Source organism: Lepidochelys olivacea (assembly GCF_965140295.1).
Source record: "Lepidochelys olivacea isolate rLepOli2 genome assembly, chromosome: 6".
In the NCBI taxonomy this organism is placed as follows: domain Eukaryota; kingdom Metazoa; phylum Chordata; order Testudines; family Cheloniidae; genus Lepidochelys; species Lepidochelys olivacea.
In genome coordinates this window covers 102,434,539-102,448,164 of record NC_140416.1, presented here as the reverse complement: position 1 = coordinate 102,448,164, position 13,626 = coordinate 102,434,539, and the positions used below count along the sequence as shown (strand labels likewise).

General features: G+C 42.3%; 1 protein-coding gene across 1 annotated transcript in view; it reads left to right on the top strand.

Annotated features, from left to right (window-relative positions):
- Positions 1–13,626, top strand: part of ATG2B (autophagy related 2B) — a 79,651-nt gene that overhangs the window by 46,998 nt on the left and 19,027 nt on the right. The window contains exons 24-31 of the mRNA XM_084632623.1: positions 3,252–3,358; positions 3,587–3,679; positions 7,535–7,605; positions 9,319–9,395; positions 9,732–9,902; positions 10,529–10,670; positions 11,463–11,665; positions 12,999–13,225. Coding sequence (XP_084488749.1) covers positions 3,252–3,358; positions 3,587–3,679; positions 7,535–7,605; positions 9,319–9,395; positions 9,732–9,902; positions 10,529–10,670; positions 11,463–11,665; positions 12,999–13,225 — 1,091 coding nt within the window. The remainder of the gene's footprint in view (positions 1–3,251; positions 3,359–3,586; positions 3,680–7,534; positions 7,606–9,318; positions 9,396–9,731; positions 9,903–10,528; positions 10,671–11,462; positions 11,666–12,998; positions 13,226–13,626) is intronic.

Sequence of the window (13,626 nt, the reverse complement as noted above, 5' to 3'; positions counted from 1 at the left end):
ATGTCCACCTCTGAATCCAATAATATAAATAATTCTCAACTGAAAAAAAAAAGGCTATTAAGGGACTCTCTCCACTTCAGATCTGCAACCCTATAACTGTCTTCATTTCCATCTATTCATTTAATTTCTTAAATCACTTCTCTCCTATCTCTTTCCCACAACTTCTTTTAATAGTAGTAGTTGGAATAAAAAACTTTGGAGCAAGAGTGAATGACTGATTAAATATAAGCCTGTAATGCCAGGCTGCAGCAGAATAAAAGGCTATATTGAGATGTGTGAATATAAAGGTTCAGTATATGACAAGAGAGAAAATTCTTGAGTACACAGAACTGAAGTGAGAGCCTTACCTGGAACACCTTTGGGTGGTACCTCTTTATAAAAAGGATAGCAAGAAACTAGGAGGGCAAGAGCAGTAAAGAAAATGATGGAATGTATCATACATGAGTGAAGTTTGAAGAAATGTAACTTTTGTAGCTTAAATTAAGGGAGCGGGGGATTGTGCTCGCTGAGAACAAATACTTGAAGGGAAAAAATGTAGAGGAGTAAACTCAAATAGTATTACAAGAAATGTTGACCTTTTAACTAAAGATGGGCAAGTTTAGATAAGAGAGAGAATTTTCCTAATAGTAAAAACTTGGCAAGAGTAGTGGTTCAGACCAAATTAGTGGGTGTGGGGGGGGCGGGAATAGACTCTAGGGAATAATGTAGATTACTAAATGGGGATATGGTAGAGGTCTATGGCCGAGCCAAGCCTGATCCGCCCTGAGACCTTCCCCCCTTGAGGGAGCAGTGGGAAAGCCTGCGGGGAAGGTCTCTCGGCGGTTCAGGCTTGGCTCAGCCTCTCCCAAGGGCCCCCGGGCTGGATGACGGTGGTGCCCCTGGGCCTAGCAGATCCCAGAACAAGAGCAACATCTTCAGCTGGAATCTGGTGGAGAAGCTGAAGAGACACAGGCGGGACAAAGTGGTGGCCAGAGGAGAGGCCTCCTTCTGGGGCGCAGGGGAGGGCAGGCAGTCCGCTGGGACGCCAGCCACCACTATGCAGCCGTGAGCTGGTTCTTGGGACTCTGCTGCTAAGGGGAGCCCGTGAGCCTCCTGGTTGGGACATGACCCCCTGCAGAGCAACACGGCTCCCTCCTGGGCCTCCCCATCACCCCCTCCCCAGAGCTCTTTCCAGCCAGGAGCCAGCATGGGGGAGGGAGAGCGATGATCTGTCTGCGTCTTGGCTGCTGGCAGGAGCTGGGCTCAGCAGAGGGGTCTGCTCTGTTGTCTTAATTTATTTCCAGCCCCCCTTCCCCCATGGCAAGCCCCCCTTCCCTTTAAAAAAGGGAAGGAGGAGGATCCGGGGAACTACAGGCCAGTCAGCCTCACCTCAGTCCCTGGAAAAATCATGGAGCAGGTCCTCAAGGAATCAATTCTGAAGCACTTAGAGGAGAGGAAAGTGATCAGGAACAGTCAGCATGGATTCACCAAGGGCAAGTCATGCCTAACTAATCTAATTGCCTTCTATGACGAGATAACTGACTCTATGGAAAGCAGTGGACGTGTTATTCCTTGACTTTAGCAAAGCTTTTGACACGGTCTCCCACAGTATTCTTGCCAGCAAGTTAAAGAAGTATAGGCTGGATGAATGGACTATAAGGTTTATAGAAAGCTGGCTAGATCGTCGGGCTCAACGGGTAGTGATCAATGGCTCCATGTCTAGTTGGCAGCCAGTATCAAATGGAGTGCCCCAAGGGTCGGTCCTTGGGCCGGTTTTGTTCAATATCTTCATTAATGATCTGGAGGATGGTGTGGATTGCACCCTCGGCAAGTTTGCAGATGACACTAAACTGGGAGGAGAGGTAGATACACTGGAGGGTAGGGATAGGATATAGAGGGCCCTAGACAAATTAGAGGATTGGGCCAAAAGAAATCTGATGAGGTTGAACAAGGACAAGTGTAGAGTCCTGCACTTAGGACGGAAGAATCCCATGCACACTACATAGATTCATAGATATTTAGGCCAGAAGGGACCATTATGATCATCTAGTCTGACCTCCTGCACAATGCAGGCCACAGAATTTCACCCACTACAGATTAGGGACCGAATGGCTAGGCAGCAGTTCTGCAGAAAAGGACCTATGGGTTACAGTGGACGAGAAGAATGAGGGGGGATTTGATAGCTGCTTTCAACTACCTGAAAGGGGGTTCCAAAGAGGATGGACCTAGACTGTTCTCAGTGGTAGCGGATGACAGAATGAGGGGTCTCAGGTTGCAGTGGGGGAGGTTTAGGTTGGATATTAGGAAAAACTTTTTCACTAGGAGGGTGGTGAAGCCCTGGAATGCATTACCTAGGGAGGTGGTGGAATCTCCTTCCTTTGAAGTTTTTAAGGTCAGGCTTGCAAAGCCCTGGCTGGGATGATTTAGTTGGGGATGAGTCCTGCTTTGAGTAGGGGGTTGGACTTGAGGTCCCTTCCAACCCTGATATTCTATGATTCTATAAAATCATGAATGATGTGGAGAAAGTGAATAAGAAAGTGTTATTTACTTTCACATAACACAAAAACCAGGGGTTACCCAATGAAATTAATAGGTAGCAGCTTTAAAACAAACAAAAAGAAGTACTTCTACACAGTATGCACAGTCAACTTGTGGAAATCATTGCCAAGGGCTGTTGTGACAGCCAAAACTATAACTGGATTCAAAAAAGAATTACGTAAGTTCATGGAGGATAGGTCCATGAATAGCTATTAGCCAAGATGGTCAGGGATGCAACCACATGCTCTGGGTGTCCCTAAGCCTCTGGCTGCCAGATGCTGGGACTGAACAACAGGGGATGGATCATTTGATGATTGCCTTGTTCTGTTGATTACCCTTGAAGCATCCGGCATTGGCCACTGTTGGAAGACAGGTTACTAGACTAGATGGACCATTAGTCTGATCCAGTGTGGCCATTCTTAAGTTCTTACATCCTTATGTCGGAACTAACATGCACTTTTGTAGTTGTTGGGTTGGATTAAAAGGTTTCCATTCCTACTGTCTAATTCTCAACAGTTTGGGGGTTTCCTTCTCACACGTTCTGCCCTTTTACATAGAACACTCTCCCTTCCTTTCAACTACTGAGTAAATGCCCCCGTAATATTTTGAGTTTCTCCCCCTCCTTCTCTCAAACGTTTTGTTATACTATGTATTAAGGATTATCTCTTTTAAAAATCCATGTTTACTAAACTAGCATATATTGAAAGATCATAATCATATTTTTGTGCTTGTAGATTTTATATTTTTTGAATATTTCTGATGAGCCTGTTTTGGGATATAATCCTCCAGCTTCCATTACAACTTTTCATATACACCTCTGGAGTTGTGCTCTTGATTACAGGTAAATAAAATAAATGTATGTTTGTCTCCTTATGGTGCAGTAACTGTTTAGTTAGTTACTCTTTAGGAATACTCCAGTTTACATATCAGAATGCATATTTGTGCAGGCTTGTTTTGAAGAAAATTTTATAACTAAAAATATAACTCTTGATCAACCTTTAAGATTGCATTGTTGCATTTCTAAAATATGTAGGATGTATTAACATTTTTTCTCCTTTTTTGTTCTTAGGCCTTTGTTTTTGCCAACCAGATCTCTACTTACTGTTGAAACTTTCAGCATTTCCAGTAATGTTGCACTGGATAAGTCCTCTTCTACTCTCAGGTATAAATTAGAGTGTTCATAAAATATGGAAGCTCACATAACCATGGTAGCCTTTATTTCTTCTTCGAGTGCTTGCTCATGTCCATTCCACGTTAGGTGGTGAGGCACACCACATTCACAGTTGCTGGAGATTTTTCCTTCAATGGTATCCATCGGGCTGGCTCTAGTGCTCTTTGGACTTGGTGCTTACAGTTCCCACCCAGGTCCTCGCCTCCCTCGGTCAGTGGAGAGACCCCTGGTTGGTAGGCTTTGTCAATCCCTATGCTTCAGTATCCCTAATCTTGAATGCATCCAAGCTAGGTTGGGGGGCTCACCTCGAGCACCTCAGGAATCAAGGTCTGTGGTCCCAAAAGAAACTCTCCTTATATATAAATGTCAGAGAGCACAGAGGGGTCCGCCTAGCATGTTTTTATCCCAGATTGCAGGCAAGGTTATGCAAGTCCTTACGGACAACATGGCAGCCATGTTTTACATGAACAGGCAAGAAGGGGCATGCTCGTCCCCTTGTGTCAAGAGGCCATTTACTTATGGGAATTCTGCATAAAGCACTCGATCCACGTTGAAGCTTCTCACCTTCCAGGAGCTGAGAACAATCTGGCAGATCACCTCACCAGATCTTTCTCCTCTCACCATGAGTGGTCCCTTCATCCTGATATAGTCAGGATCATCTTCCGGCAGCGGGTGACTCCCCTCAGAGACCTGTTTGCAACCAGGCAAAACAGGAAGTGTCAGTAGTTTTGATCTCTATGCAGGAGCAGCCCAGGCTTGCTCACGGATGCCTTCTTACAGATGCCTGCTCCCCTGGACAAAGCACCTGTTCTGTGCGTTTCCCCCCATTTCTCTCATGTACAGTCTTACTCAAAGTCAAGCACGACAGAAAGAAGGTTATTCTTGTGGCCCTAGCATGACCATGCCAGCACTGGTTCGGAATGTTATTGGACCTGTCCGTAGTGACCCCCATGCCGCTCCCTCCCCTTCAGACCTGATCTTGCGTAATCATGTCTGATTGCTCCACCCGAATCTTAAGGCACTCCACCTGACCATATGGAAGCTCCATGGTTAAACCCAGCAGAGCTGGCCTATTTGGAGCAAGTCTGCCAGGTATTGCTAGGTAGTAGGAAACCATCTACTAGAGTGACTTACCTCGCCAAGTGGAAGCATTTCTCCGTGTGGTTGTCCCAGTGAAGCATCTCACCTTCTAGGTCACCTCTCCAGTCTGTGCTGGAGTATCTGCTTCATCTGAAACATCAGGGCCTACTCATCTCATCAGTTCAGGTACATCTAGCAGCCATCTCAGCCTTCCACCCTCCGGTGGATGGGAGTTCGTTTTTTTCTCACAAAATGTCCATTCACTTCCTCAGGGGCTTAGACTATACCGGCAGATTTGTGAACCCATTCCCCCATGGGACCTAAACCTGGTCCTGTCAAGATTCACAGGCCCTCCCTTTGAGCTGTTGGCATCATTCCCCTTGTCGGACCTCTCCTGGAAGTTGCCTTCCTGGTAGCGATTACCTTGGTCAGGAGGGTTTCAGAGATCAGGGCCCTTACATCAGAACCCCTGTATACAGTGTTCTTTAAGGACAAGGTTCAACTTCACCCCCCAACCCCGCATTCCTTCTGAAAGTAGCCTGATTAGCGTGAAACTGCAATAGCTTCCTGCCAGTATTCTTCCTGAAACCACACAAGAATAGGGAGGAGCAGTGTCTCCACACTTTGGACGTTAGGCATGCCCTGGCTTTCTATATAGAAAGGACTAAACTGTTCCGTACATCCAAGCAGCTCTTTGTGGCAATAGCAGACAGAATGAAAGGTCTGCCAGTTTGGGCCCAAAGAATTTAATCCTGGATCGCTTCCTGCATTCACTCGTGCTATGAGCAGATGGGTGCTCCATCTCCTGCCCTCTGCACTGCCTACTCGATGAGAGCTCAAGCTTCCTCAGCGGCGTTTCAGGCCCAGGCGCCAATCCAGATATTTGCAGAGCGGCAACCTGGTTCTCGGTGCGTATTTTTTCATCCCACTATGCCGTCACCCAGCAGGCTAGAGATGATTCCAGGTTTGGTAGAGCAGTGTTGCAATCCTCATGTCCGTGAACTCTGAGCCCCCCTCTTAAGGTACTGCTTGGGAGTCACCTAATGTGGAATGGACACGAGCAAGCACTTGAAGAAGAAAAAGTGGCTACTAACCTTTCTGTAAGTGTTTTCCTTTGAGATGTGTTGCTCATGTCCGTTCCACAACCCACCCTTTCGGAGTTAGCCTGTGAGAAAGAACTGAGAAGGTGTGGAGCTGGCCAGGCCCCTTATACCGGTACATGTGTGCGCAGCATCAGAGCGTACTAAAGCCTGCCCAACAGATACCACTGAGGGAAAAATTTCCATCAACTGTGCACTCAGCGCGCGCACGCCGCCTAACATGGAAGGGACATGAGCAACACATCTCAAAGAACAACAGTTACAGAAAGGTTAGTAACCATTTTTTCTGTCTTTTGTGGAGAAAATGTTCTCCTCAAGTGGAGAATTACATCTATTCCAGACTATGTATTATACTTTGCCTATATATAATCCCTTGGTTTGCTTAAATCCATTGTTCTTGAGTGGATTGTTTGTCCCACTGCTAATTGTTGTTGTGACACCTTTAAATATGCTTGAAAAATATTGTAAAATCAGGTGTTTGTGTGTGGGCTGCTGAGCACGATGGCATCTTCAGATCTTTAGAACAAGGATTTGCTTAGGTCAGGTTGAATAGTAGATAAAGAAATACTTAATGGTTATAGCTCATCCTAAATTAATATTAGGTTTCAGAGTAGCAGCCGTGTTAGTCTGTATTCGCAAAAATAAAAGGAGTACTTGTGGCACCTTAGAGACTAACCAATTTATTTGAGCATAAGCTTTCGTGAGCTACAGTGAGCTGTAGCTCACGAAAGCTTATGCTCAAATAAATTGGTTAGTCTCTAAGGTGCCACAAGTACTCCTTTTATTTTTGTTATTGTTATTCCCCTATTTTTACTTGAGTATTGGTTCTTTGGTTTTTTATTGGATTTAAACCCTGTTTTATATCACCTGTCCCTTTTGTGGTATCCTTTTAAATGGTCTTGTAATAGTGCTGTATTCTGGAAATAAATGTTAAGTTGTTAAAAATATTTTAAACCTCTGCCATAATATAATAAAGGAAAGGTTAGCCTAACTGTATTGCCTTCCAAGGAATCTACTCATTATTCCCAGAAGGCTCTAGGGCAGCGATCCCCAAACTTTTGAGGGTCACCCCAGCACACACACCCCATCCGTGCCCCGTCGGGGCTGGGAGCAGGATCCCTGCTCTGGGGAGATGCGGGAGACTGACGTGGACAGGAGTACAGGAGCTGAGGCTGGGGCCGGGGCCGCAGCGAGGGGTGGGCCTTGGGTCAGGAGTGGGGCTGTGGTGGGGGCCAGCAGCCAGGCCTGTGGCCAAGTGTGGCTCTGCCCCTGACCTCAGCCCCAGGCCTGGAACAGAGCTGCAGCCAGTGGCCAAGGCTGGGGGCTGGTGCGGGGCCAGGAGCAGAGCTGCACCAAGGCTGGGGACAGTGCCCCATAGTTTGGGGACCTCTGATCTAGGGAGACTACATGTAGCCCTGGATAATTTACAACCCCACAAAAGGTTAAACTGATGATAGTAAAAATTAAAATTATTTTATTCTCCAATAATAGTCTCCATGTCCTTACAACCAGATGAAAGGATAGTTATTAAAAACTGTTACAATGGAGAGTAAAAACGTTAGGATTTAAATATGTTCTGGCTTTTTACATAATGTCATATAATTTACTTTGTGTGAAGTGCACAGTTTTTAACCTGGAATTTTTGTTTCCCATTTTTCTCCTGTAGAATAATCTTGGATGAGGCTGCTTTGCATTTGTCCGACAAGTGCAACACTGTTACAGTGAATCTGCAGAGAGGTAAGGGTGTTTTAGAAGCAATAGTAACCATATGCTAACCTTATAAATATAGCTTTCAGAATTTAAAGAAATCTGCAGAAATATTAAAAACAGTCCAATAGGCTACTGGAGAAGAGAGCTGGGTTTATAGTGACCAGCAAGTTAGACTTGAATGTGTAATGTAGTATAGCAGAAAAATGTGACCAGTGTAATTTTAAACTGTATGTGCAGGGTCATGTCACAGAACAAGGAAATAAAAGTTCTTTTCTGTATGGCTCTAGCAGGTTCTCTTGGATCATTTGGGTGGCCCAATCCACGGAACCTGGTTCAATGCAGACATAAAACCCACTCCATCCGCACACTCCTAGTTGTCACCTACCACCCCATACTGGAACCCATATGGGATATCATCAAACAACTAAAATCCATACTCAAAGGGGACCCCATCCTGAAAGAAATATTTCCTGAGCCCCCTCTTCTGACCTTCAAGCAGCCCCCCAGCCTCTCTAAGCTAATTATCAGAAGCAAGCTCTCCACAGACAAGCGGCACCAGACCCAACCAGTACATGTGCAAAACCTACAGACTTATATCCATTGCTACAATGATTAGCATCCCCCCCACAACATACCTTTCAAGGCAATGTAGTGGAAGATACACATGTGCATGAACATGCATATGTATACATCCATGCTAGAGTCCTAAAAAAAGAAGTGCGAGAATTCCCCAGACCCAGCTCCCCACTCCAGAAAGAGAGATGGCAGCTGAGGACCCCCTTGTTCCTCCAGACCTGGCTTCTTGCTCCAAAAGGAGAGATGATGACTTGGTAACATGGTCCTCCCTGTTAACTGTGATACCGTCTCTCCTTTCAGAGCAGGCCCAGAAGCAGAAGAGGTGTGAGGAGACGGTGTCCTTGCCTCCTTCACCTCTTTCACTTTGGGTCCATTCTGGAAGGAGAAGTGGCAGCTCAATAACCTGGGCCACCCAAGTTACTGAGCCACCACCTCTCCTTCTGGAGCAGGGAGCCAGGTCAGAAGTATTCTTACTTTTCTCTATTTGTTGATTTTTTTCTGTCCTCCCATCCCCCAATATTAATGCTGATATTTACCCAGAAAACCCAAGTTAAATTTTTCCACTGATTTTCACCCCATGTTTTTTTACTTTTTGTAATAAACATAAATAAATTAACAGGAAATTTTGAACAAAATAAAAAGCAAAAATGAAGACGCTTGCTTGTGTGTTAAGGTATTTAAAGGGCTGTTTCTGAGGAAGTGGTGGGGGCACTAGCCTAGAACTTGTATGCCAGTTCAGCTCCAAGAAGGATCTATCAGGTCACTGTTTTATGCCACCTGTTGGCACCCTACTCCATAACACACAGGCAGGGGTCGGGCAGGGCGTGCAGTGCTCTACTTGATTCTTAGCTGGCAGAGTAATCCTTGATTTGGCCCCATCTGGCCAAGAACTGGGGAAATGGACAGGTGGCTTAAAGCCACCATTCTCTTCTTCACTCAGCTGCACCAAATGTAAACCAGAAATAGCTGAGGATTGAGCCCAGAGAGCTCCTCTGATGTAAGGCAACATAGAAGCATAAAGTGTGTTGACAAGACCAAAACAAACAAAATTTAGTTCATTATGCTTCTTAACAGAGATTAATAATTGGTGATTTAAAAAACAAACAGAATTTAAGATGACATTTGTTGTTGGGCAGTGTTTAAAGTATTCATTTGGACTTTCAGATTATATTCGTGTTATGGATATGGGACTCTTGGAACTCACCATAACAGCAGTAAAACCTGGTTCTGATGGGGAGAGAGTAAGTACTTAAAATAGAAAGAATAAAATAATAATGTTAATCCTAAATGATAAAAATACATATTTTGTATTTTGATTTTAAAACATTTTGAAAAGCTTAAATCACATTTAGGATCAAATCCTACTTAACAGTTTTAAAACATTCCTTCTCTCATCATCAGATTGTGAGATTTCAGGTTCCAAAGTAGTTTATCAATTATGTTCTGTTTCTAAAGCTTTTATATTGAATGATCAGACAACTAAGTAATCTAGATAACAATAAATCTGTGTATACTCTTCATATGGAACATTAAATTGATCTTGGATAGATTTCTGACATTGTGTTATTGCTGCCTAGCTTAAGCCACGCTTTGAGCTACACAGTTCCAGTGATGTAATCCATATCCGAACATGCTCAGATTCTTGTGCTGCGCTAATGAATCTTATACAGTATATTGCGAGTTATGGCGATTTGCATCCACCTAGCAAAACAGAGATTAAACCTGGAGTCGTCAAGCGGAAAACCAAGGTATGAAATGGCAAAGGAACACTAGCTCACCTCACACTACCATCATCACATTTTCTAATCAGACACATTAGCTGTGCTTTCCACAATAATAATCATAGTAATAATAATTAATGTATACTTTTTATAGAACTTTTCTCACAAATACTTAACTTATTGTGTGGGCTTAATGTCTCTGAAGCAGTTCTCATAGTAATTGCTTTTTGCAATAATTTTTCCTTTCCTCTTGGCACTCAACATGTAAGCTCAACAGTACAAAATCCCTTAGATACCATCCTGATACACTTAATTCTCTTTTTGAAGACAAGATTCTAGGACATATATATGCCTGTCCACATATGACTATTTCAAATACTGCAACACCTAGGCATTTCTCTAATACAGCGTGTATTCACACTCAACGGTGATGTTACAGACCTTCAAAATGTTTGCTAAAACCTTTTTGCCTGGATAATCTAGGGTATAGTCCCAGTTTACATGTTTATTTTAAAATGCAATTATCTTCCACACTGTGGTTTTACACTGGAATACCAAACCGTGAAAGTAAAAATCATATTCATAAATACTTGTTAAGCACAGTGCTTCAGTTTCTTTATAACTGTAACTTTATATAGTTCTTCTGTTTGTAGGCAGATGCCTCTAGCCGACCATCTTCCCAAGGACTAGTCCTTGCTGAAGCAGAACAACAGATTTTACGGGATTTGATGAGTGATGCTATGGAGGAAATTGAGATCCATCAAGCTGCTTCCCCCATTGGGCCACAATCTAATGGTAGAAGAAGCCTAGAATCACATTTAACCCTTCAAAATTTTCTATCAGATTTCAGTCTTAATGCCAGTATTGCAGAAGTAGCAACTTAAGGTTAAATTCAGATATATGTAATGGAATAAGAGCAGGTAGTTAGAACAGTAGTCAATGAATTTGACCCTTTGGGACTCAGTGTGTTAGGGATCTGGGCAGACATAAAGTGATAAGACATACTACATCAAGTAGGAAACCAGGAGCTCATTCACAGCAGTCGAGGCAGTCCAGGAGGATGGAGTAGTAGTCTGCAGTATCAAAGGAAGAACTTAAATTCAGGAGAGTGATCTAGGGAGAAACCATTAGGAGAAAGAACAAGGTAATTGATTATGTAGGAGGACTGTGATTTTTTTTTTCCATGGTAAGAATTAAATACCAATTTGAAATTGGTTAAGGATATTGTATTGTAAGATGTGATGGGAAAGATGAGAGGCTATGTTCTCAAGTCTGTTGCTAAGGAATGGAAGATTAGACATTGGTTGCTGTCATGTCAAGAGTCTCATTTGATTATGAGATCTTCAGTTTTTATGTAGTAAAGACAGTTTCCACAGGTTCTCTGTTTTGAGTCTTAATAGTAGATTAATTTTAGAAAGATGGGTTTGTTGTATGCTAGGAATGTATTAGCCAGATAATATGCATATTTTATTTCTGATTGTTTTAACACTTAATTTTAGAACTATTCTAATTTTCACAATTTCAGTCATTTAATCTTGGGTGTATCTTATAAAGATATTTCCATTGAAATGCCTTTCTTTATGTCAGGAATCTTGGATGAAAAGTCTCAAACCCAGGAACCAGCTTGCTCAGATCTCTTCCTGTTTCCAGATGAAAGTGGGAACATCTCGCAAGAGCCAAGTCCCACATACACTTCATTCACTCACCATCTGATTAAAGAGGCGATGGGAGACATACCTACTGAAAATGACGACTTCTGTATTCTTTTTGCACCCAAAGCTGTTGTTTCTGTAAGAAGCTCCTAATATTAAGAAATCTAAGACAGACTGAGGAAAGTACATTTGAGACCTGTCCCTTTAGATTTTGTAACTTTCTACCAACTGTCTGCTGACATTGATGGGTGGGCAGTAGGGGTATGGAGGGGAGAATATTCCTTATATTTCGTTATCTTTGAAATGTTGCCATTTTGGAGGAAGTCCCACTATTCATATAAAAGATATGTAGCAATTTTTTGGAATAAACCTGAGAATTCACGTCATGCATTGTTCCTCCCAGGAATGACAACAAATATACTAGAATATATATAAATGTTATTTAGTCCTCTTCTATTATGATTATCACTTAGTAGCAAATTTGCATTTTTCCTGTGTTGGCATTTCAACATATCTTTAATCATGACATGTAGTGTAGTTGAAAAGGCTTATAAGAAAAGTACAGTACTTACCAAGATATTTTATCCTTGAAGCATTTGTCTTGTATCCATTTATCAGAAAATCCAAGTTTTAATTTAAAAGTAATGCCAGCCTTTTTCCATTGCTGTTATAGACTGTATTACCAAACTTTGCACAAAAGTTTCTGTGGGTAAACAGCAACAGCATCAGCAAAAATATCAGTTCTTAACTCCCAGTGTTTCACTCACCACTGCACAAAAGATTTATGAGACAGAGTATTGACACTTAAAAAGTCTTCTCTTCTCTCATAATATCACCACTAAACTATCACTGATAAATTGCCTTTATCTAGACAGACCAGAGTCAACTCTAGACGTCTGATATTGAGCCCCCCATTCACTTGGCTAACCCTCAGAAGTTCCACCTCCAGCAGTACTGGCATAATAGTAGCACTTCCACACTATGTTTTAAGACTTAATTTTTCAGTTTGGATGAAGAGACATATTTTATTTCCTTTCAATTTTCAGTTTACTTTATCTCTCCTAGCTAGGAGATATCAGGTTATCTCATTGGGGCCAACTTTCAAGACAAAGCTGTCCTGAGTCTTGAGGCCATGCAATCTTAGAATTATAGAAATGTAGGACTAGAAGGGATTTCAGAAGGTCGTGTAGTCCACCCCCACACCCCTCCATGCTGAGGCAGGATTAAGTATACCTAGACCATCCCTGATAGGTGTTTTGTTTAATCTGTTTTTAAAACCCCACAAAGGCATGGATTCCACAGCTTCCTTATATAACCTGTTATTACCAAAACAGGAACAGTTATTGGGGCTGTATTCCATATTCTTCATATAGAAGCAAAGAGGACACTGATCTGTTTTCATCTTGAAGAAATTAAACAACTGAATGAAGAAATTAAGAATTGCACTCACTTTCCTGTGTCACTTTCTTAGGAGAAAGAGGAGGAGCCAGTAGTGAAAATAATGGTTGATGATGCAATCCTGATAAAAGACAATCATTTCAGCCTGCCTGTAAAAAAGACAGATATGAGCAAAGCCCCCCTACATTTTCCTATCCCTTTGGTTCGCTATGTTGTGAAGGAAATCTCTCTTGTTTGGCATCTTTATGGAGGAAAGGATTTTGGGACTGTACCTACTTCTTCTCCAGCTAAAAGTTTTATGTAAGTGCTTTAGGTAACTAAGTATTTCTTTTTCAGATCCACACATTCTGCATTTGATTTCAAAACGAAGAGTTAGATGAACTTAATGTACTTTCTTTTTATAATGAATATCCTGTTCAATTTAATTCTGGAATGTATTTCTCCCACCCCTTAATTTGAACGAGTTCAAATTTGTTGACCTACAGGGTACATTGAAAGTCAAATGTATTCTCCCAAGCTTTCCCTGCAGGGAGTAGGTTTAATTGGGGATGAGTGTGTTGAAGGTGGTTGTGGAGAATGGAGTCTGTTTTGAGGATATTAAGCAGGTTGGAGGAGAGTGAATATTATTTTGGATAACAATAGGAGTTATTTTATTAATGGTAATTCAGTGGAAACAGTGTATATGTTTTATAATATTTTTC